Here is a 19,271-nt window from a genome sequence, read left to right on the forward strand (position 1 = left end):
GTGAATAAGTGGACGGTGTCAGTCAGCTGCTTAAGTCATGAATCATTTATCAGCACATAATCATATTTTCACCCTAAAGTGAGTGTAACTAGTACCACTAACGTGCCATTTAATCAAACCATAATATAGGAAGATTTCCCAATTTGAGCGTGATTGATGATGAGCGTCACCTGCGTGCCACACAGGTCTCGTATTTCATGGAGGAGCTTCAGAAGCATAAAAGTAGGAGCGATAAAGTGAACAACCAGGACCAGGAATGGATTTTACATTGTGTTTTGTTTATGCGTGTGCGGCAGTCATCCATGAGGGGCTGCCGCTTTACCTTTCTTTTTGTGTTCATTTATTTTGAAACTAAAGTGTTTAAACATCCGCTGGTTCCTGCCTCCTTCTTTCCTTATCAACTAACTGTTACATTACCGAAACTCGGGAGGAAGGAGGAACGCTCTGTCAAAGAGCCCTCGCCACTGTGGGGAATCCGCGGTGGGACGGACGAACCCTCTGCCGTCTGTCCACCGAGGTCTATCCAGCGCCACCGCCAGGCATTGCGGAGGAGTTCACCCAGCTGGTGGAGGACTGGATGGCAGTGCGTTTTGGGAACCGGACCAAGATTTGGTGCTCATTTCTGTCTTCATGCTTCTGTCTCTTTTTCTCTCGCCTCGTCTTACCCTGAGGTGCTGCAGCAACCGTGACTGACCCCCCTGGAGGGGGTGAAGTAGAGCGCAGTCGCAAAGGTAGTCTCAGCCTCACACGTCACGCCCACAGACCGTTGGCTAAACGTCTGATGCACATGGCACACTTATCTGGAAACACTTCATGAGTTTCAAAGTCGTCATCTGGTTGGTTGAATTCTACAGGATGTCCGGGAGATGTATGTGTCGCGTTCTTTAACGGTCCACCTGGAAACAAATGCCGTGACGCCAAACCCCCTCATAGAAGAAGAACACCTTTTTGTTTACAACTGTGAGCGCTTACCAGGATAAATGTTGGATTTTCAAAAGTATGTGAAGTTCGCGGCTCCATTGTTGCAGTAAACTTGCACAATGTTCTTGAATGAATAATTTATTAGATGCAAGTTGGTCTGTTATTGTAGGGACGTCGACTTTTCATTTTCACACCCCTAAACATGACTCGGTACCAAAACGAACTGTGATTGGTTGCATTACATGTCAGTCAAACATCCTCTTGGGTGGTCCTTGGCCAGTGAAAACTGCGATAGAGTCCAGACCTTTTGCCGTCAGTCTGAAGGTCTGGCTACGCCAGACTATCTCATACCCTCCAGCCTGTGATGGGGGTTCCCGCCTCCTTCTTCCCTTATCAATAAACTGTGTTAAAGGGACTTATATGTAAATGTTGTTGGGTTGTGTTTATCCCTTGCCAGTCACTTTTCTGTGGTTTATTATTAACAGAAACAGGTCAAGTAAACCATCATTATATTGCAGTCAAGAGAAGAGTGATAAACAGGACACTGTACACTGTGTGTAGAGTATTTTTCATTTATATTTTTGGGCGTTTTGCCATTATTTAAGAGGCCAGTCAAGGGGAGACAGGAGAGACTCAAACTCGGGTCGCCTAAAGCGTTGTTTCATCATATGTTAAAACACTGTCCACAAGGCCATGATGCAAGTCATTTTGATTTCTGTATGTTGTGGTTTATCCAAGTTCACACTGCTAAATTTAAATTTTTGTGGAGTCTTTTTTATATAGATAGAGAATAGAGAATTTAAGGGGGAAAATACTGACAACCAAAACATATACTCTCAATAATGACATGTACACTGGTGCAGAGGGGCAACTGAAAATAAGCATACTGGATCTGAAAAGATGTTATCTCTGCTATTTTTGAGATTTTTCTTACTTTGCACATAGGTGTATATGTATTTTTGATTAAATATATTATTATTATTAAATTAATAATAAAAAGTGCTTTTTCAAAAATGATTGATTTTTCATGTTTGTGTACTTGTTAAACATTACCATTTAATCGTGTCACATGTGAAGGTCTTGAGGGGTGTATGATAAAAACAGCAGCATTACTAACAGGCAGCAGAAAAGTCAAAACTGCATCAGGTTAGTAATATTACAGCTCAGCACAAGCTTTTTTTATGAAATGTTTGTTATATCTTACCTGCTTTTAAACCTTTTACAGCTCAGACAAAAGAAGACTGTTTGAACAAAATATTGCTTTGTCAAGAAGAGCAAGGTATGTCACCACGACACTTATTTTCATTCATTAATTTCTTCATTAATCTCCCAAAACACTTTATTTATTCAATTGACAGTAGTTAGTGTCTTGATGTGTGATGTATTGCTCACCAGGTCATGGGTATTCATCAGTCTACAGTGATTGTTCTACTGGTCCTTTGTGCTTTCTTCTCATTGTCCATTTATGGTCAACCAGCAGAAGTAAGGCGACGTTATGAGCATTTCCTTACACAGCATGTGTATGGAGCCATGACTGAGCAGAGATGTGACAGGGTCATCCGCGACAGACGCATCACACAATCCCAAAATGGCAATGACTGCAAAGAAGTCAACACCTTCATACAGGCAAATAGTAACCAAGTTAGAGCGGTTTGTACTGGGGCTGGAACTCGACTCAGTGAAAACAGAGATTTGTATATTAGCGAATATCCATTTCCTGTAGTTACGTGTACATTAAGAAGTGGGGAAAGACGGCCAAACTGTAATTACAGAGGTCACTTGTCCACTCGCAGAATTGTTGTGGCATGTGAAGGCGAGTGGCCAGTACACTATGAAGAAGGTGTCATTGTATAAATGTCAAGCTGCATAGATGTTTAATCATGACCCAAATAATCAAACTCACAATCAGATAATTCTGTTAGATGCAATGATGTTCATGAGCGGCATGAAATAAATGTTTTCTTTAAGTTTAACTGTGTAGCCTATTCTTTAAGTGAAGTAAACATTTTTATTACCTGTCTATGATTAAAAAAAATAATAATAAAAGGGGAGTGGTTAAGTATATTTGGTAGAGTGGTGCAGGTATGACTTTGTAGGCCAATTGGCTAGCATCACGCTGGTTCCCTCGACAAAAACTCAATAGGATTTTTCCATAGGCTTTTGGATTATTGCAAAAAATTGCTAAAATGCTAACTCATTTCCGCGTTTTGGCCTACAAAGTGATGTCATAACCGCACCACTCCAAGCCGTCAAACTGACATCATCAGAGAAGGGACACATTCCAGAGCGGAAGCAAATTTTCAGATTTACGAGTTTTGGCCTATAAAGTGCACCACTCATCAGAGAAGGGACGCCATTCCAGAGAGGAAGCAATTTGTCAACAATTGAAATGCCCATACACTGTAGAAAAAAAAATAATATATATATATATATGTATATATTATTTGTTCTACCATTAAAATGTCTCTCTTTCGTGAGCAATACATTAAATCCATTTACTAATTTTTCGCATCTTTTATTTTGTAAAAAATAAACTGAACTTCCTGTTTGTGTTTGGAAGGCTAACGCTGGCTTCACGTCGCCACTGGACGCGGATCCAGATAGATAGCTCCTGCTGTTCATCTTCATATTGGCCACAAATCGCACTTATGAGCTTGACTGAAAATCAGAGAAGATAAATAGACTAGTTTCTGCTGAACGGTTTGCTTTAAAGGTCTTTTTACAGCACTGTTAGGTCTGCATTCTTATAAAACAGTGGTGAGGTTGCTAACAGCTGATCGCTAGCTAGAGCTGGGGATCATAACAACTTCAAACAGTATCATCATCTCTCCACATGCTGCTGATGAATGAACAGCTCAGCTCTTCTCCATTTGAGCCATGATACCTCTCAATAACTGCTGTTAAGATTTTAACATAGCTCCTGCTAGTCTGCTGTGAGTGTTACAACCAGTCTGTTATAATATTATTGTTCTATTGTTTGATTTGTTTATGGAGCTTTTTTTCTGTTTTACCTCTTTGAGTTTTTATTCAGTTTTGTTTTGTTTTTGACAGCCGTGAAAATTATTAATTTTGGATTATAATAGTTTAGATGGATTTAAATGTAATGTGAAAGTGACGCCCTCGTTCTTTGTCTCACAGATGTTCATTATTGTGTCTATTCTTTAAACAGGAGTGAGTGATGATAATGTGTTGATGCCTCAAACAAGAGGATCAGGACAGAGGGAGCGAGTTTATTACCTTCCCTTGGTGGATATCTCACTGTCCTGGACATGATGGGCCCTCGGAGGAAGGTCACCAGGACTCATAGTTTGGGGGGAGGAATGTTTAGCTCTCTCGGGCATGAGGAACCCAAAGACTACATCAACGAGCTCTCACATGAGGTGCTCTGCCACATATTCCGGTCAGTACAGCACCCCCAACACTAATTAGTACAATGGTTAGCTACTGTATTAGCAATGCTATTATCATCCATCTATCTGTTCTCCTAACTGCATGTCCTAACTGTCATAGGTTAACAACACAAACCGCAATGATTTATAGTTAACTTGAATTATGATGCATAAGTCTATCTCCCCTCAGATACTTACCCATGCAGGACATAATGTGTATGGAGTGTCTTTCACGTAAACTGCGGGAGGCGGTGACCCTGTACTTGCGGGTGGTGAAGGTGGTGGACCTTTGTGCCAGCAGGTGGTGGGAGTACATGCCCTCAGGTAGATGGCGCTCTTGATGCTCCTGCTCTGTCAAATTTCACTACTGAGATCTGGTTATAACTAAACTCCTGTAGCGGTATTAACATTAAAGGGTTCGTTCACCCAAAAATGAAATTTCTGTCATGAAGTACTCACCCTCATGTCGTCCCAAACCCGTAAGACCTTCGTTCATCTTCGGAACACAAATTAAGATATTTTTGATGAAATAGAGGGTTTCTGAACCTCACATATAGGCAACAACGTAATTGCACCTTTTGAGGTCCAGAAAGGTAGTAAAGACATTGTTTAAAATAGTCAACGTGACTACAGTGGCTCAACCTTAATGTTATGAAGTGGTGATAATACTTTTTGTGCGTAAAAACAAAACAAAAATAACAACTTTATTTAACTATTTGAACTGTTGTCATACGCAGTTGACATAGTGAACGCAGTGCAGGCTTCCATGTTCTACGTCCGAACACCGACCACGAGTCAGTTTTAGTGGCACATGCCAATTGGACATTTATTTTAAAATATCACTATTTAGGCTATTTATTTAGGATTTTGTGTCACAATTACGTCAGTATAGCTGCTCAATTCATCTGTCAGTCACTACTGGATGTGTCACAACATACAGCATCATGTTCCACGGCTCAGTGTCATCCACTGGCACATGCCAATGAAGTTGGGATGTGTCACTAAGCATAGTGACATGTGCCATTGGCTTCTGTGCGTCAGATGCTATGTCACTTAATGGTAATACTGCCTCTCCTAAACCTCGAATAAATGTGTAGTCCATAAGTATAAATTGTCTGCATAAGGGCTTTGAGTTTATATTCAGCTAAATTATCATACTCATTAACTTGACACGATAAAACACTGACTTAGCAAAAAACAAACATAATGTCCGCACACTGATATAACTGTTCCATAAAAATGGTTTATTGCAACGTTTCGACAATTTTTTCAGGATTCTTTGGTGAATCGAAATTTCAACAGAACAGCATTCATTTGAAATATAAATATTTTGTATAATTTTAAATATATTGCCTGTCACTTTTTAATCAATTTAATTGAATATATAATGTGTCCTTTGCTGAATAAAAGTATTAATTTCATTCAAAATCTTTCCGTCCCCAAACTTTTGAATGGTGGTGTATATTACCAGTATAACATTAATTTAATTATGAAAAATTAGATGTATAAAATAAATTATTTTAATATTTTAATCATTTAATATTTAACATTTATTTAGTTCACTAAAATTGAGTAAATATTGAGTTTTGGAATTGACATAATGAGAAATTTATGATAATCAGATTGATTATCAGCCAATGCTAGACAGTGAGTTCTGGTTGGATGATTAATAGACCTGGTAGATATATTGGTCTTTACCTTGCTTTGAATGGTAGTCCAAGTCTGTGAATCCAAGAATACTAGTTCTAAAGCCATGAAATGTAATTCTTATTGTCATTTCATTGTCATTCCTAATTGCTGTTGTTTGAACTGCCATGTGTCTGTAACTTAGGTTTCACAGACTCCAGTTTCCTCATGCTGATGAAGAAGATGCCTGATTTGGAGCAACTGTATGGTCTTCATCCACGTTACCTAGAGAGAAGGAGGGTCAGAGGTTATGAGGCTTTCAGTATTCCTGGTGTTTTGGAGGCTCTACAGGCCTGTCCCAACCTTATAGTAAGTTAATGTTAGAGATAATTGTCATTTCAGTTTATGGAAAGTGTCTGTTTTCTACTACAGTTAAAAATGATAATATCTGCACTTACAGGGAGTTGAGACGTCTCATTTGGAGCTGGTGGAGGCAGTATGGAACTACATGCCTCAGGTTCACATTCTAGGGAAGTTCAGGAACCGAAACGGGGCATTTCCTATTCCCTCAGAGAACAAACTTACCATTCCAGCTGCAGCTAAAATCCAGACCCTCCATCTTGTTGGTGAGTTTCAGATTGCCTCCATTGTGCAAACCTTTTTCCCATCATATGTCATCTTGGTTATATTTTGTCACAAACCTTTCTGTTTGAACTTTCCTGCAGGTGTCAATGTGCCAGAGATCCCCTGTCTGTCCATGCTCAGACATCTGTACTTGAAGTGGGTGCGCCTCACTAAGCCTCAGCCCTTCAAAGACTTTCTCTGTGTGAACCTGCGTACGTTTGTCATGAGGAACTGTGCCGGTCCTACTAATTCGCTTAAGTATGTGCCTCTTGTCACTGGTCTGGCTTCCGCCCGCAACTTAGAGCAGCTGGAGCTGGTGAGGGTGCCCTTCTTAGGGGGACTGATTCAGCATGTAGTGGAGGATAGCTGGAGATCAGGTAACAACAAAATTTTGCCATAGGAGGCATATTAAAATGACTGAATAATATTATTGTATTGTAAAACATAGTCAGAACTCTTGTTGTGTTTCTCATTAACCACATGTATGAAATACCAATTTTGTTTTGTCTACATATTTTGAGCAAGAATGAGTATGCAGTGTACTAAAAGAATGTTCCAGGTCTGTGTAATATTGTCTAACATACATCTCTTCTAGGAGGGTTTCGTAATTTGCACACAATTGTTTTTGGTGCCTGTAAAAATGCACTTGAAGTGGATCTGGGCTACCTCATCATTACTGCTGCTCGCAGGTAAATCTATGTTTAAACGTTTAAAGAATGTTATAAACTTAGACGGACTCCTGTTTAGAATTGGAGATGTTGACAGAATCAACTCTCGTTGTCCAGGTTGCATGAAGTTCGAATCCAGCCTTCTTTAACCAAAGATGGAGTATTCTCCGCACTGAAGATGGCAGAACTGGAGTTCCCCCAGTTTGAGACTTTGCACCTCGGATATGTCGATGAATTTCTGTTGCAATGTAAGTCATTGTTATATAATGTGAATGATCTTGCTGTCAGGAGCATCATGGATGCAGAGGCAGATCTTACTGTAAACAGTTGGATGTACACTTGTCAAAGTGTGACACTTAGCTTATGTCTTTATAGGCATGGCCGTAGCCAGCTATGAGGTCACCAAGGCGAACTAATAAACTTTTGTCTAATTTCGCCATTTTTAATTGAAAATAGGCCTATTATTTACGTGATTCATGTAAAATAAAAAGGTGTAACTCAATGTGAGGGAACAAGAATCATTAACAAAGCCGTTTTTATCATATTAGGCATAAGATTGATAATGATTGTGTACATATTGTGAATGAATTTAATAAACGTAGTTATCTAGCTTCCTGGTAGCTATCTGTAAGATAACTAAGAAAATGATTCATAAAACATATAAATATCAGTTGACCCTATGTTTATTTTCTTTACAGACAAAAATGAAAAGACTATAAGTAAAAGCTCAGCTTTAGGAGGGGAAAAGACAGGGCAAGATAAGGAGACTGAGAGAAAAAGAAAGAGTGATGGAGATTAGGAGAGATCAGATATTGACATATAATCTACTAAAGCTATTATCCAACGTTTTTGGCCTTCAAACTTCTTGCACATATGTTGTGAAGTTATCTATTGCCATCTTTAAAGAGATATTTCAGCCCAAAAATGAACATTCTGTCATCAAATCCTCACTCTCATGTCATTCAAAACCCATAAGACTTTCATTCACCTTTAAAACACAAATAAATATTTTAAATGAAACATGAGAGATGTTCTGTATGTTCCTCCATTGAAAGTCCATTCGACCAAAATATTCAAGCATCAAAAAGTTCATAAAGTCATCATAAAATTGACAGGCAAGCATGTTTGAGCATCTGTTGACCATATTTGATGTGCTCTATATATTTATTTATCAATGCCTCAAATGAAATGATCTATGCCTAAATGAAATCTGTTCATCATATAAAGAGATCATGCCCAAGAATTGGATTAAACTGCTTGATTCATATGGATTAATTTTATGATGTCTTTATAAACTTTTTGAAACATAGATGTTTTGGTGGAATTGACTTTCAATGGAGGGAGAGAAATCTGTCAGGTTTCATTAAAAATATCTTCTTTTGTGTTTCGAAAATGATGAACGTCTTATGGGTTTGGAATGACAAATTTATTGATTCCAGAATTTTCATTTTTGTGTGAACTAACCCTTCAGTTACCTGCAATAAAACATGTTTCCCGCAGGTAACATGAGCCATGCTGAGTTAGTGAAATACGGTCTTGCTGATGTGATCGAAAATCCAGGAATCATCACAGACATTGGAATGAAGGCTGTTAATGAGGTGTTCACCTCCATCAAGTATTTGGTCATTTATAACTGTCCACATCTTCACAACCCACACAACTGGATCACAGGTAATGGATTCACCTTCATTTATTTATGTATTTCCTGAGATAATGATGCAACTTGAACTATTTTATTTCAAATATAGTATCTAGAACGTCCTCAAAACTTTCCAGTTGGTTTTAAGCATGTTTCAGTATTCGTTTTTAAATCTGACTAATAAGCCGCTCTTTGTTAAAGACCACTCACGCTGGAGTCGGTTGGTGGACCTCACTCTGGTGCGCTGTCATGCTATCAAGCTGGAGTCGTTCAGTCAGTTCATTGAGATGCTTCCCAGCCTGGAATTCATCTCTCTGGATCAGATGTTTCGTGAACCTCCCAAGGTGAGCATGGGAGCCCATGAAAACTGAGTTGACAGTGATATACATTGATTACCTGGAGACTGTCACTTAGATATCATTACCATTTGTGGTAAACAGACAGTTAAAAGTCTTTCCACTGGTATGAACCTCAGCTCATCACAATATGTGTACTTTTAACGGTAAAGAAATTACAATATGAATGAAAATAGCTATAATATAATATGGACTATACTAAAGGAGTTGAAATGTTGTCAGTCATATTAATTTCATGTGTTTACTGCAGGGCTGTGCCCGTGTGGGACTCAGTGCGGGCACGGGTATCGGTGTATCATCTGCCCTGGTCAGCAATCAGAATTCCAACAATGATAATGACAACAATAACAACAACAATCACCAGAATAATAATGATGCAAACATTCCACCAAATAACAACAACAACCAGGTTGATGATGTGCCTCAGCAACACCACCGTGGCCCAGAGGGTACGTATATATATATGAATTAATACTTTCATTCAGCAGGGATTCATTAAGTTGATCATAATTGACAGTAAAGACATTTATAATGCAAAAAAAAATCTATTTCAAAATAAATGCTGTTCTTTTAAACTTTCTATTTATCAAAGAATCCTGACAAAAATGTATAATGGTTTCCATAAAAATATTAAGGAGAACAAGTATTTTGAACAGTGATAATAATAAGAAATGCTACTGCACCAAATCAGCATATTAGAATGATTTCTGAAAGATCATGTGGCACTGAAGACTGTAGTAATGGCTGCTGAAAATTCAGCTTTGCCATCAGGAATAAATTATATTTTAAAATGTTCAAGTAGAAAAATAAGTTTAAATTGTCATATTTCACTATTTTTACTGTATTCTTGATCAAATGAATGCAGCTTCAGTGCAGATAAGAGACTTCTTTCAAAATTATTATAAAGATCTTACTGACTGCAAACTTTTGAACGGTAGTGCGTGTCATTTATTTTTTTTGCTTGTTAAAAGGTTTAAATTGAATTTTCTGACTTCAATCAGAGATTCCCGATGTGGAGGGCATGGTGGCAGACAACATGGAGCCTGAGCCGGTTCTTGTGGCTGTCAACCCAGAGGAAGAAACCCAGGGTTCCAGCCAGACTGCTAATCCTTCACTTGAACAGGATGAGGAACAAGCAGGTCTGAAGAAACCCTGTGAATAATTTGAACGGATGGGATACGTTTAATGATTAACCATTAATTTTTTTTTTTTGCTTCCTCTTTTATGATTTCATTTAGGCCCTAGTGGAGTTCAAACTGCGGTGAAGAAGCAGTCGGTGGTGGTGTCAGACTCGGACAGTGAGGACGAGTACAGTCCAATCAGGACACCGGCTGCCGCCCGCTCTCAAGGCCAGTACCCTGAGACAGAAGCCCAGGGGAAGAGCAGCACAGCTATGACTCCAAATGGTAGTTGACATTTAAAATCCTTATTGCCACTGCATCAGTTCACAGTACAAAATCATTTCAAACACATAAAATTCCTTCACCTTTGTTATTATAATTACAACAATATTAATGTCTGTAATGACACTTTTGATCAATGTAATGCATCCTTGCTGAATAAAAGTATTAATTTTACTGACCCTAAATGTTACTTTATCATTTAATGCAATGACATTCATACATTTCAAAGTGTGGTGTAAAAAAGAAATTTTGAAACAAAAAATTTTAGTTGAGAAGGTTAATGAAACTTGTCTTCTGTAGAGCTGCCTTGGAAGTCATTTCCTAATTTATGCACTTTGCAACATTGACAGTTATTGAACTGAATTGAATCAACATTAATTGAGCTGAATAATTACCATTGTATTCTGTAGAGCTGCTTTACAAATGAAATTGATGTCATTTCATAATTGCATAATTTGCAAATATGTTAGTTTCCTGTTTATTTTTGTGAAGCTACTCAGAAACCATCTGTACTTGATAAAGAGCTATATAAATAAATGTGATATGACCTAAATAAAAATTGTTATATAAAAATTTGAAGGGTTATCAATAAACAGCAGTTAGTTCTTATCTGCGAGGAACATAGTCCAGTTTGACTAAGTGCTGTCTTCCTGAATTTCCCTGTTTAAAGGATACTGAGATATCAAACTAGCAGAAGCTCTAGTGTAGAAACGCCTTAAGAAAAAGTCAAACAAATCTCATCTTGATGGCTAACTTATGCTGATATCTACTGTATTCTGACAGGTAAAGGGAAAACTCCACTCCGTAGACGTGGACCGCAGCCTCAGGAGCTGAGCTGTGAGAAAGGCTGCCAGGTAACAAGCGAGCAAATCAAGGCTGACATGAAGGCGGCCACTGAGACGGCTGAGCGTGGGGCCAGAGACAGAAACAGTGCATCTGGGCCTGCTTCAGGCTACACTGCCGGCAGCTGTGTTTGCTCCATCCGCTGGAGGGAGGACTCGGCCAATCAGGACGACCAGGGTGGGGCGGGTAGAGGGGAAGATGACATGGTGAGGACTCGCTGCACGTGCAGCCGGTCTCGTCCCGGCTCTGAAAACAGGACTCGTAGTGGCCACAGCCTGCCAGCGGGAGACGAGAGTCACAGACCAGAATGTCACAGCCCAGAGCAAAGTGCAGGGGGTGATGAGATGGAGGAAAGGCACTCCAGCACTCCACCCAGGACACAGAGCTCATCTGAGGGGCATAGTGAGAGGACTGCAGTCCACCAGCAAGGCTCGTCACACAGAAGCCCTACGGACGAGTTCCCCCGGAGACCCATCACACGTGCCCGCAGCAGACTTTCCTCTGTGCCCCTGGTTTGTGAGTCAGGTAAGACAAGAGCAGAGGTTCCTCACAGTGGGACATCAGAGAATCAATTGAGCAATGGAAAAAAAGGCACAGTTGGGCAAAGGCTGACCCTCGGGTGTGCCATTTGTGCATAGCATAAAAGCAGATGGAGGAATGCTGGGGGTCTGGATTACTCCACTGCTAGTCTATATTGGCAACTATACTGCAGTATATCTCCATGTGTTCATGACATTTAGATAAAATGGTACCACCATTTTGACTCCTAGTGAACCTACAGTGCTGAGAAGAAGACCAAATGTAAGAAACTAGAGTTTTAACATGCATAAAGCCACTGATGGTGTAAAACATATCTCAACTAAAGTGTGGATGCATTTATTTTAAGAATTTTAAGGACACTTTTTCAGGCCACTTTTAGGCAGCACTCAGATTTATACAATATGTCTTTCTAAGCGTCAAGTATAATATGTGACTATATAACATTCAATATTAACATTAAAATTACATACTTTTGGTCAGTAAGATTTTTTAATGTTTTGAAAGAAGTGTCTTATGCTCATTAAAGGTGCAATACGTTATTCTCTACAGAAACATTTTTTATTATACTGGTTGAAAGTCTCCTCATATTCTGATAGCAATCACTGTTAAACGGTCTAAACGTATTTTTTAAAATTTATATCTATCAGATATGAGGTAGTTTAACTCTTGTGATGCTTTGCTGAGAGCAGCTGTGTGTGTGCGTTCATGTGTTTTGGAGGAGGCGTGGCTTTGGATGGCGATATGCAGGGAGGGTGGGATCGTTTGCTTTCAATGCTAGCAGGCTAATGTTAGCTTTTCTCAGATCACCTACTGCACCTTTAAGGCTGCATTTATTTGATCAAAATCCAGTAACAACAGTAATATTGTCAAATTATTATTAGTTCAAAAGAACAGCATTTATTTGTAATAGAAATCTTTTGTAACATTACAAATGCCCTTACTGTCACTTTTGATCAGTTGAGTTTTGTTGGATCAGTGTGTTACCTTTGTCGGTGTCTGTTGCCATTGTACGACTCTTGTATCCGCCAATTGATCATCTGAATCTGAGTTTGTCAGGTCTTGGAATGTTACCCATGATATGTAAAATAGTTAGTTGAAAATAATTAGATGAGATTTAGCCAGGATGAATCAGTCTAATCAGTAAGACAGTTAATTTCTACTATGCTTCATCACCTGTTGATCTGTCCAGAACTGCCCAAAGCAAAGCCTCGGGCTGCGGTGAAGAGAAAACGTATGGCAGACAAGTCCACCAGCACCAGTGACCCTGTAACTGAAGACGACCATGTGCAGGTGGGTCCATAGTCTGGTTTCACTCAACTGAACATTTCCTTAAAGCAGAACACAAGTGTCCAAGTGTGTTCAGATATTTTTGGAGCTACTCTGTATATACAAAACACAATTATTTTTCACATCATACAGGTGCTCAGCCTTAAATCCAAAAACCTGGTGGGAATCACACTTACAAACTGTGGCATCACAGACCTGGTCCTTAAGGAGTGCCCCAAAATGATGTTTGTCCACGGTGAGTTTATAGCAGAACATGGTGACATTGACATGTGAGTCAGACTATATCAGATCCTCATGCGTAATTTGATTCTTTCTTCCCAAGCAACACGCTGTAGGGTGCTAAAACACTTGTTGGTGGAAAGTGCCCCCATAGTAAACCGCTTTGACTATGCACAATGTAAGAAGTTGAACATGGAGCAGGTGCTCGACCAGATCTTACGGATGCCCGCGGAGAGAAACCGTATCATCTACATGAGGCCTATGCAGCAGGTCAGTGTTATGGTTGCCATGTAAAGAAAGCAAGGATGCATTAAATTGATTAAAAGTGACAGTAAAGGATTTAGAATTTTACAAAAGATTTCTATTTCAAATAAATGCTGCTGTTTTGAGTCCTAAAATATTTCTTGAGCACCAAACCAGCATATTAGAATGATTTCTGAAGGATCATTTGACACTGGCTGGAGTATTGATGCTGAAAATTCAGCTTTGCCATCAGAAAATAAATTACATATAGAAAACAGTTCTTTTAAATTGTACTAATATTTTGCAGTTTTACTGTTTACTATACTGTAAATCTGGAATGTTTTGCACCATATGTAACGGTTTTCCAGCCAACGTGTCATTTGGTTTACTATAGAGTTACCTATATACTATATAGAGTTACTATATACAGTTGTTAGCCCTGTAAAGGGTATTTGAGGTATTTAAATCACAATATTTTACACTTATGTTCTTTTCAACATTCATCTCCAGATTGATTCTCTGGCTCTGGAGAAAAAACTCTTCAGCGGTCCATACCCATACCATATCGCTATTATCCATGAGTTCAGCAACCCACCCAATGTTAGGAACAAGGTGCGCGTACGTAGCTGGATGGACACCATTGCCAACATTAGCCAGTGAGTGGACTACATTACCCATACAGTTCTGGTAAAACTAATGAAACTGAGTTTTTATCACTGTTTTGCATCAGGAATAAGAATGTTTCCGTTTTAGCAGATTCTGATATAGACCAAGAATAAAATCTTTGTTTAGCATTTGTTTAGTTTGTATCATCTTTATAATGCTGTGTGTAAAAAGTAATAATAATGACATTTTTTGTGTGTGTGTCTTGTTTCATTACAATTTGATTCTGCAAAAATGATGCTGACTTTCCAAATGGTTCATTTGATTTCTGCTTTGTCCACCAGATGGCACTGTTTTCATGGTATACTCAAAGGCTCACTGATCTGTGTTTTTGTCGTTTCACAAGAGAACTCATCAAGTATGAATTCTTTCCGGAGGCCACACGGACGGAAGAGGATGTAAAGAAGTATCCCAGCTATCCCTGGGGCCGAGACATCTACACATTAGAGGGTGAGAGGAAACAGATCAGAGTCCTTTGAGACTAGCTCCAAGTTCCCCTCACTTCCTCTGGTAACACAGTTATATTGGTGTGTGAGAGAGTGAAGAGATATATTTACAATTCCATTTACATTTCTCAAACCCCTAACATAAAGCAAATTTCTCCCTTTATGTAAATCAAATAGATATAAGAATTCCTTTTATACTTGCTGTGATAACATTTTTAAATTATTATAAAATGTGTGTTATTGTTTGTGTGCGTGTGTGTGTTGTGTTGCTGTACATGTATGTATACTGCTGTCTACATAACAAATTGCCTTTCAAGGACCGTAAAGTAAATTATCTTAATGGATGAGAAAATTCGCTAGCTCTCATAATGTTGCATCGGCCCATAAATATTTACAAGATCCATTTCAGTTTTAAAGGAATAAAAAAGTAATGGCATTCGATCTTTCCCACACTCTCTGTGCTTTAGGAGTAGTAGATGGGGCGCCATACTCAATGATCACAGATTTCCCGTGGCTTCGCTCTTTACGCACAGCAGAGCCCAACAGTTATGCTCGATACGACTTTGAGGATGATGAAAGCAGTAAGTAACACACTGAAATAACGAAGTTCAGGTGTTGTTATTCATCACAATTCAATGATTCAAATGCAGATAAATCCTAGCTATAGCACAGCTGTTTAGTTGTGACCTTTGTTCATATGTTTTCCCATCTTGGTTAAATTGTTTTTTATTACCCATCCACTGTTTAGAATAGAGTACCATTCAAATGTTTGGGATCTGCAAGATTTTTAAAGTATTTTTGAAAGATGTATCTTCTGCTCACCAAGGCTGCATTTATTCGATCAAAAACACAGTAAAAACAGTAAAAATGTATTACAATTTAAAGTAGATGTTGTCTATTTTAATATATTTTAATCTGTAATTTACTCTTGTGATAGCGACGCGATCATTACTCCAGTCTTCAGCATCACATGATCCTTCAGAAATCATTCTAATATGCTGATTTGCTGAATAAAATATTAATTTCTTTAAAAAAAAATCTTTCTGACCCCAAACTTTTGAACGGTGGTGTATATTCCCATTTTTCCTTCTAATATGTCCCTCAGTTTTAAAAATAGTCCCTCATTTAAATAAATAAATAAATTAACAGTATGAACGTCTATCTCACTCTTGCCCACTCATTATCCTTTCCGTCAGCTACTATCTATGCGCCACGCCGCAAGGGACAGCTCTCGGCTGACATCTGCATGGAGACGATCGGAGAGGAGATCTCAGAGCGACGGCAGACACGTAGAGGTGTTTTCCAGCGTGTGGTAGTCGTCTTCATCCACTACTGTGATGTTCGGGGGGAACCGGTGGAAGACGACTACATCTAGAATGATCACTGTTTGGCTGGAGGGAGATGCTGGAGAGAGGTGTGGAGAGCTCTTCAGCCCTCTGCCGGGCTCTGACCACCTCTGTTTGAGAACAGAGAGAGGCATCGAAGATGCAGCCTCAGTGTGGAATACCAAGGCATTTCCAGTTGCCTTTATCTCTGAGTTGACTTGAAACAAAGAGTAATCGCTTTCAATCGGCCATTCTTTTTTTTGGGAGTTCATTCTTTACATGAAGGATGAATGGCAAGCCTTCCATGGAGCGGCAGCACACTTACAGTAAAGAGGGGTGATAGTGTCAGCAGATGCTTTGTTGCTACGGTTGTGCACATTGGAAAAGACATGCAGAGTCATGAAAGGTGGCATATGAAATTGTTTGTTTGGTTTTTGGTGGAGACAGAAAGATAGTCCTTGGTAGAATTTTTATTTTTTATTTTTTTTTCCAAAGCCAGACAGGGTGTTTGGCCACTTGGCATGATTTTCCAGTGTATCTGTACTGTTACAGGCAATAACATCGTTCTAGAGTTGTTTTTTGCACCTCATACCTTTTCAGAGACCTTTTATTTTATTTTATTTTATTTTTTATAATTTCATATATTATTTTTGTTTTCCCTCTTCCCTTTCCCCTAGAGGTTGGCTCGAGTGTTTTTCACTATTAACGGTGCTGGTGTCAGTTTAACCCAGAACCTGGTGAAGAGATTAAATGTTTCTTGGCCCATGAGAGGAACGTGGCAGAATTGGTCAGTAGATGTACCTCGTTTTACTCCCTGTGGTCTTCATAGAGCTAAAAAATTGTGTAAACAGAAAAGTTTAGAGTATTTTAAGCAGACATGATTTGTTTTGTCTTTTTTCCCTTTAGTTGGACCCACATTTTTATGGAACTCCAGTAAAATCGTTTTAAATCTGAAGCACAGTGGATAAAGTTGCCAGGCATATCCCTTATTCATCTTCAGATGACTTGACGCACATTCTTTTCTCACAAACTCGCTCTTTTCATATGGTGAAGCATCTTCAAAAATGGCCCTGTGCCATTAACCTGCATTATAACCTACAGCAGAGATAACAGAGTCAGCATTATGTGTTTCTGGATTGCTTCTTTCCTCTTTCTTGCCTCGTCCTTGGCACAGATTTTAACATTCAAAATCGACAAATGGAAATAAAATAAAATGCACAATTTGTCTTAACTGTCTGCTTGGTTCAGGATAGATTTCACCAACTTGTGTTTGTAAAGAGCAGTTAGGGAAACTAGTCAAATTAGGAGAGAGTTGCAAGTCCAGGAGCTATTGATGCATGAAAACCCCCATCTCGCTGCTCTACTTTCTGCTTTTCTGGGTGACCCACTCTGCCATGTTTCAAAAGCCAAGAAACTCCATTAATTGAATCTGCACCCGTGCTGAGCACTGCAGAAACTTGTGTACTAAGTTCATGTACAGATATTCTGTATTTAAATGATCTTCCAAGATTTGTTTTATATGTTTATATAAAAGAATAAATATTTCACTAAGACGTTCTGGCATGGCTATTTTTGTTTTATCTTATGTCATATTCTATATATCTTGTGTATAATATAACTTTCTTACTACAGGGCTGTTGAATGTTCGAATCTGATTAGTTGACAGACGTTCTAAGGTGTGAAATTATTTTCAGGGAAACGCACGTCTATGGGTTAAAGTAGTTCTATGCAGGTCTTGGCCGCATTACAGTTCCATATTACTTCACCAAATTATTTCAGTTATTTCAAAGGGTCCTTACAGCCTACAACCGCAAAAAAAGACACTGACCAAGCAAATAAATATAGTAAACACTAGGATAAAAACGACAAAATATTGTTATGGTTTTTGCCACAAAATACATTTTAATATGTCCTGAAAAAAAAAAGCGCATACTCTCTCCCGCTATCTCTCTCTCTCTCATTCAAACGCACACACATACACTACGGACACACACTCGCAGAGGAACGTGTTGTTAGCGCTGCTCTGATGAATTAATCAGTAAAATAGTTTAGCAACTTAAAAGCTACGTGACATTTCTCACCAGTGAGGTAATAACTGCGGTTCTTGAGGTAAATAAACTTAGTGTCTCTATTAATAGCGAAACTGCCGTGAGAGACGCATAGACTCAGGTAGGCTAATTCACACTAATTCCACTCTCTCTCTCTCTCTCTCTCTCTCTCTCATAACTGTGTTAATAACTGTATTAGTCTGTTATGAATGGCTCAAGCCTCTGTTACTAGTTATGAAATGCCGTTTTGGAATTAGCAATGGAGGCTTGGGATGAGATGCGGAAGAAATTAGTCCCCCACACGAGTGTTTTAAGGACAAAACCCAGACAAATGTCTTGAAATACAACATCTGGACAGTGTCTTGAGGTGTGGTAACTAATAATAGTATAATTGACTCCAGACTGTTGAATTATTAGAAAATAATGCATTTAATTGGTTAGGATCACTTGTGTCGCTTTACTTTTTGCATGTTACAGATAGACTTACTCTGTGTATTAAGGCCGGTTTACACCCAGGATAACTAGTATTAAGTTGACACTATAGCTAAAACGAGCACAGAGGAACGATATCGCTGGAATTACATTTAAATATAAAGTTCCACAACAACTTTGCGCACGCCCTGCAATTATGCCGTCTGCCGTGTTAAATGCTCAAGCATAGTTATATAGTAAATCATTGAATCATTCACTTAATCAGTTCATTCAAAAACACAGATGAGTGAGTCATTGAATCACCATTACTGTGTTGCTCGGAGATGCTCAACTCTTTGGCTTCAGGAACTGTTTTTGTTGCCGGAGCATAAAAAAGACAAACAGATAATATTGTCTTTAGAGTGTTAAGTACTTGATTTTAACTTATTGTTTACCTAACTGTGTAGTTCAGAAAAGCAGTATAACTCGCAATTGTGCTGTCTGAATGTCAACATTGCTCTGATTACCTACATGTATCTGTTGTCCCCAGCCCCTTCATAAGGTTATTTTTCTCTTTAAGGTGGCCTCCGTCATGTTTTTACACAGAGCTGCACGTGTTT

General features: G+C 38.8%; 1 protein-coding gene across 2 annotated transcripts; it reads left to right on the forward strand.

Moving 5' to 3' along the window:
- The first annotated feature begins 3,363 nt into the window (after positions 1-3,363).
- fbxo38 (F-box protein 38) lies at positions 3,364-17,745 on the forward strand. Of its 2 annotated transcripts, XR_007924970.1 has the most exons (22): positions 3,364-3,854; positions 4,091-4,321; positions 4,501-4,634; positions 6,142-6,305; positions 6,397-6,562; positions 6,662-6,937; positions 7,156-7,249; positions 7,346-7,476; positions 8,729-8,899; positions 9,069-9,211; positions 9,474-9,672; positions 10,225-10,362; positions 10,462-10,629; positions 11,410-11,994; positions 13,199-13,299; positions 13,429-13,531; positions 13,619-13,785; positions 14,269-14,414; positions 14,768-14,871; positions 15,335-15,448; positions 16,064-16,979; positions 17,099-17,745. XR_007924970.1 is itself a non-coding variant. In XM_051860939.1 (21 exons), the coding sequence occupies exons 2-21, from the start codon at positions 4,191-4,193 to the stop codon at positions 16,240-16,242; spliced, it is 3,414 nt and encodes a 1,137-aa protein (XP_051716899.1). In that variant the 5' UTR covers positions 3,364-3,854; positions 4,091-4,190; the 3' UTR covers positions 16,243-17,745. The 2 variants fall into 2 exon arrangements, 1 of the variants encoding a protein (XP_051716899.1); XM_051860939.1 differs by having other exon boundaries at positions 16,064-17,745.
- The last annotated feature ends 1,526 nt before the right edge of the window (positions 17,746-19,271 follow it).

Source organism: Ctenopharyngodon idella, chromosome 14 (genome assembly GCF_019924925.1).
Source record: "Ctenopharyngodon idella isolate HZGC_01 chromosome 14, HZGC01, whole genome shotgun sequence".
In the NCBI taxonomy this organism is placed as follows: Eukaryota; Metazoa; Chordata; class Actinopteri; order Cypriniformes; family Xenocyprididae; genus Ctenopharyngodon; species Ctenopharyngodon idella.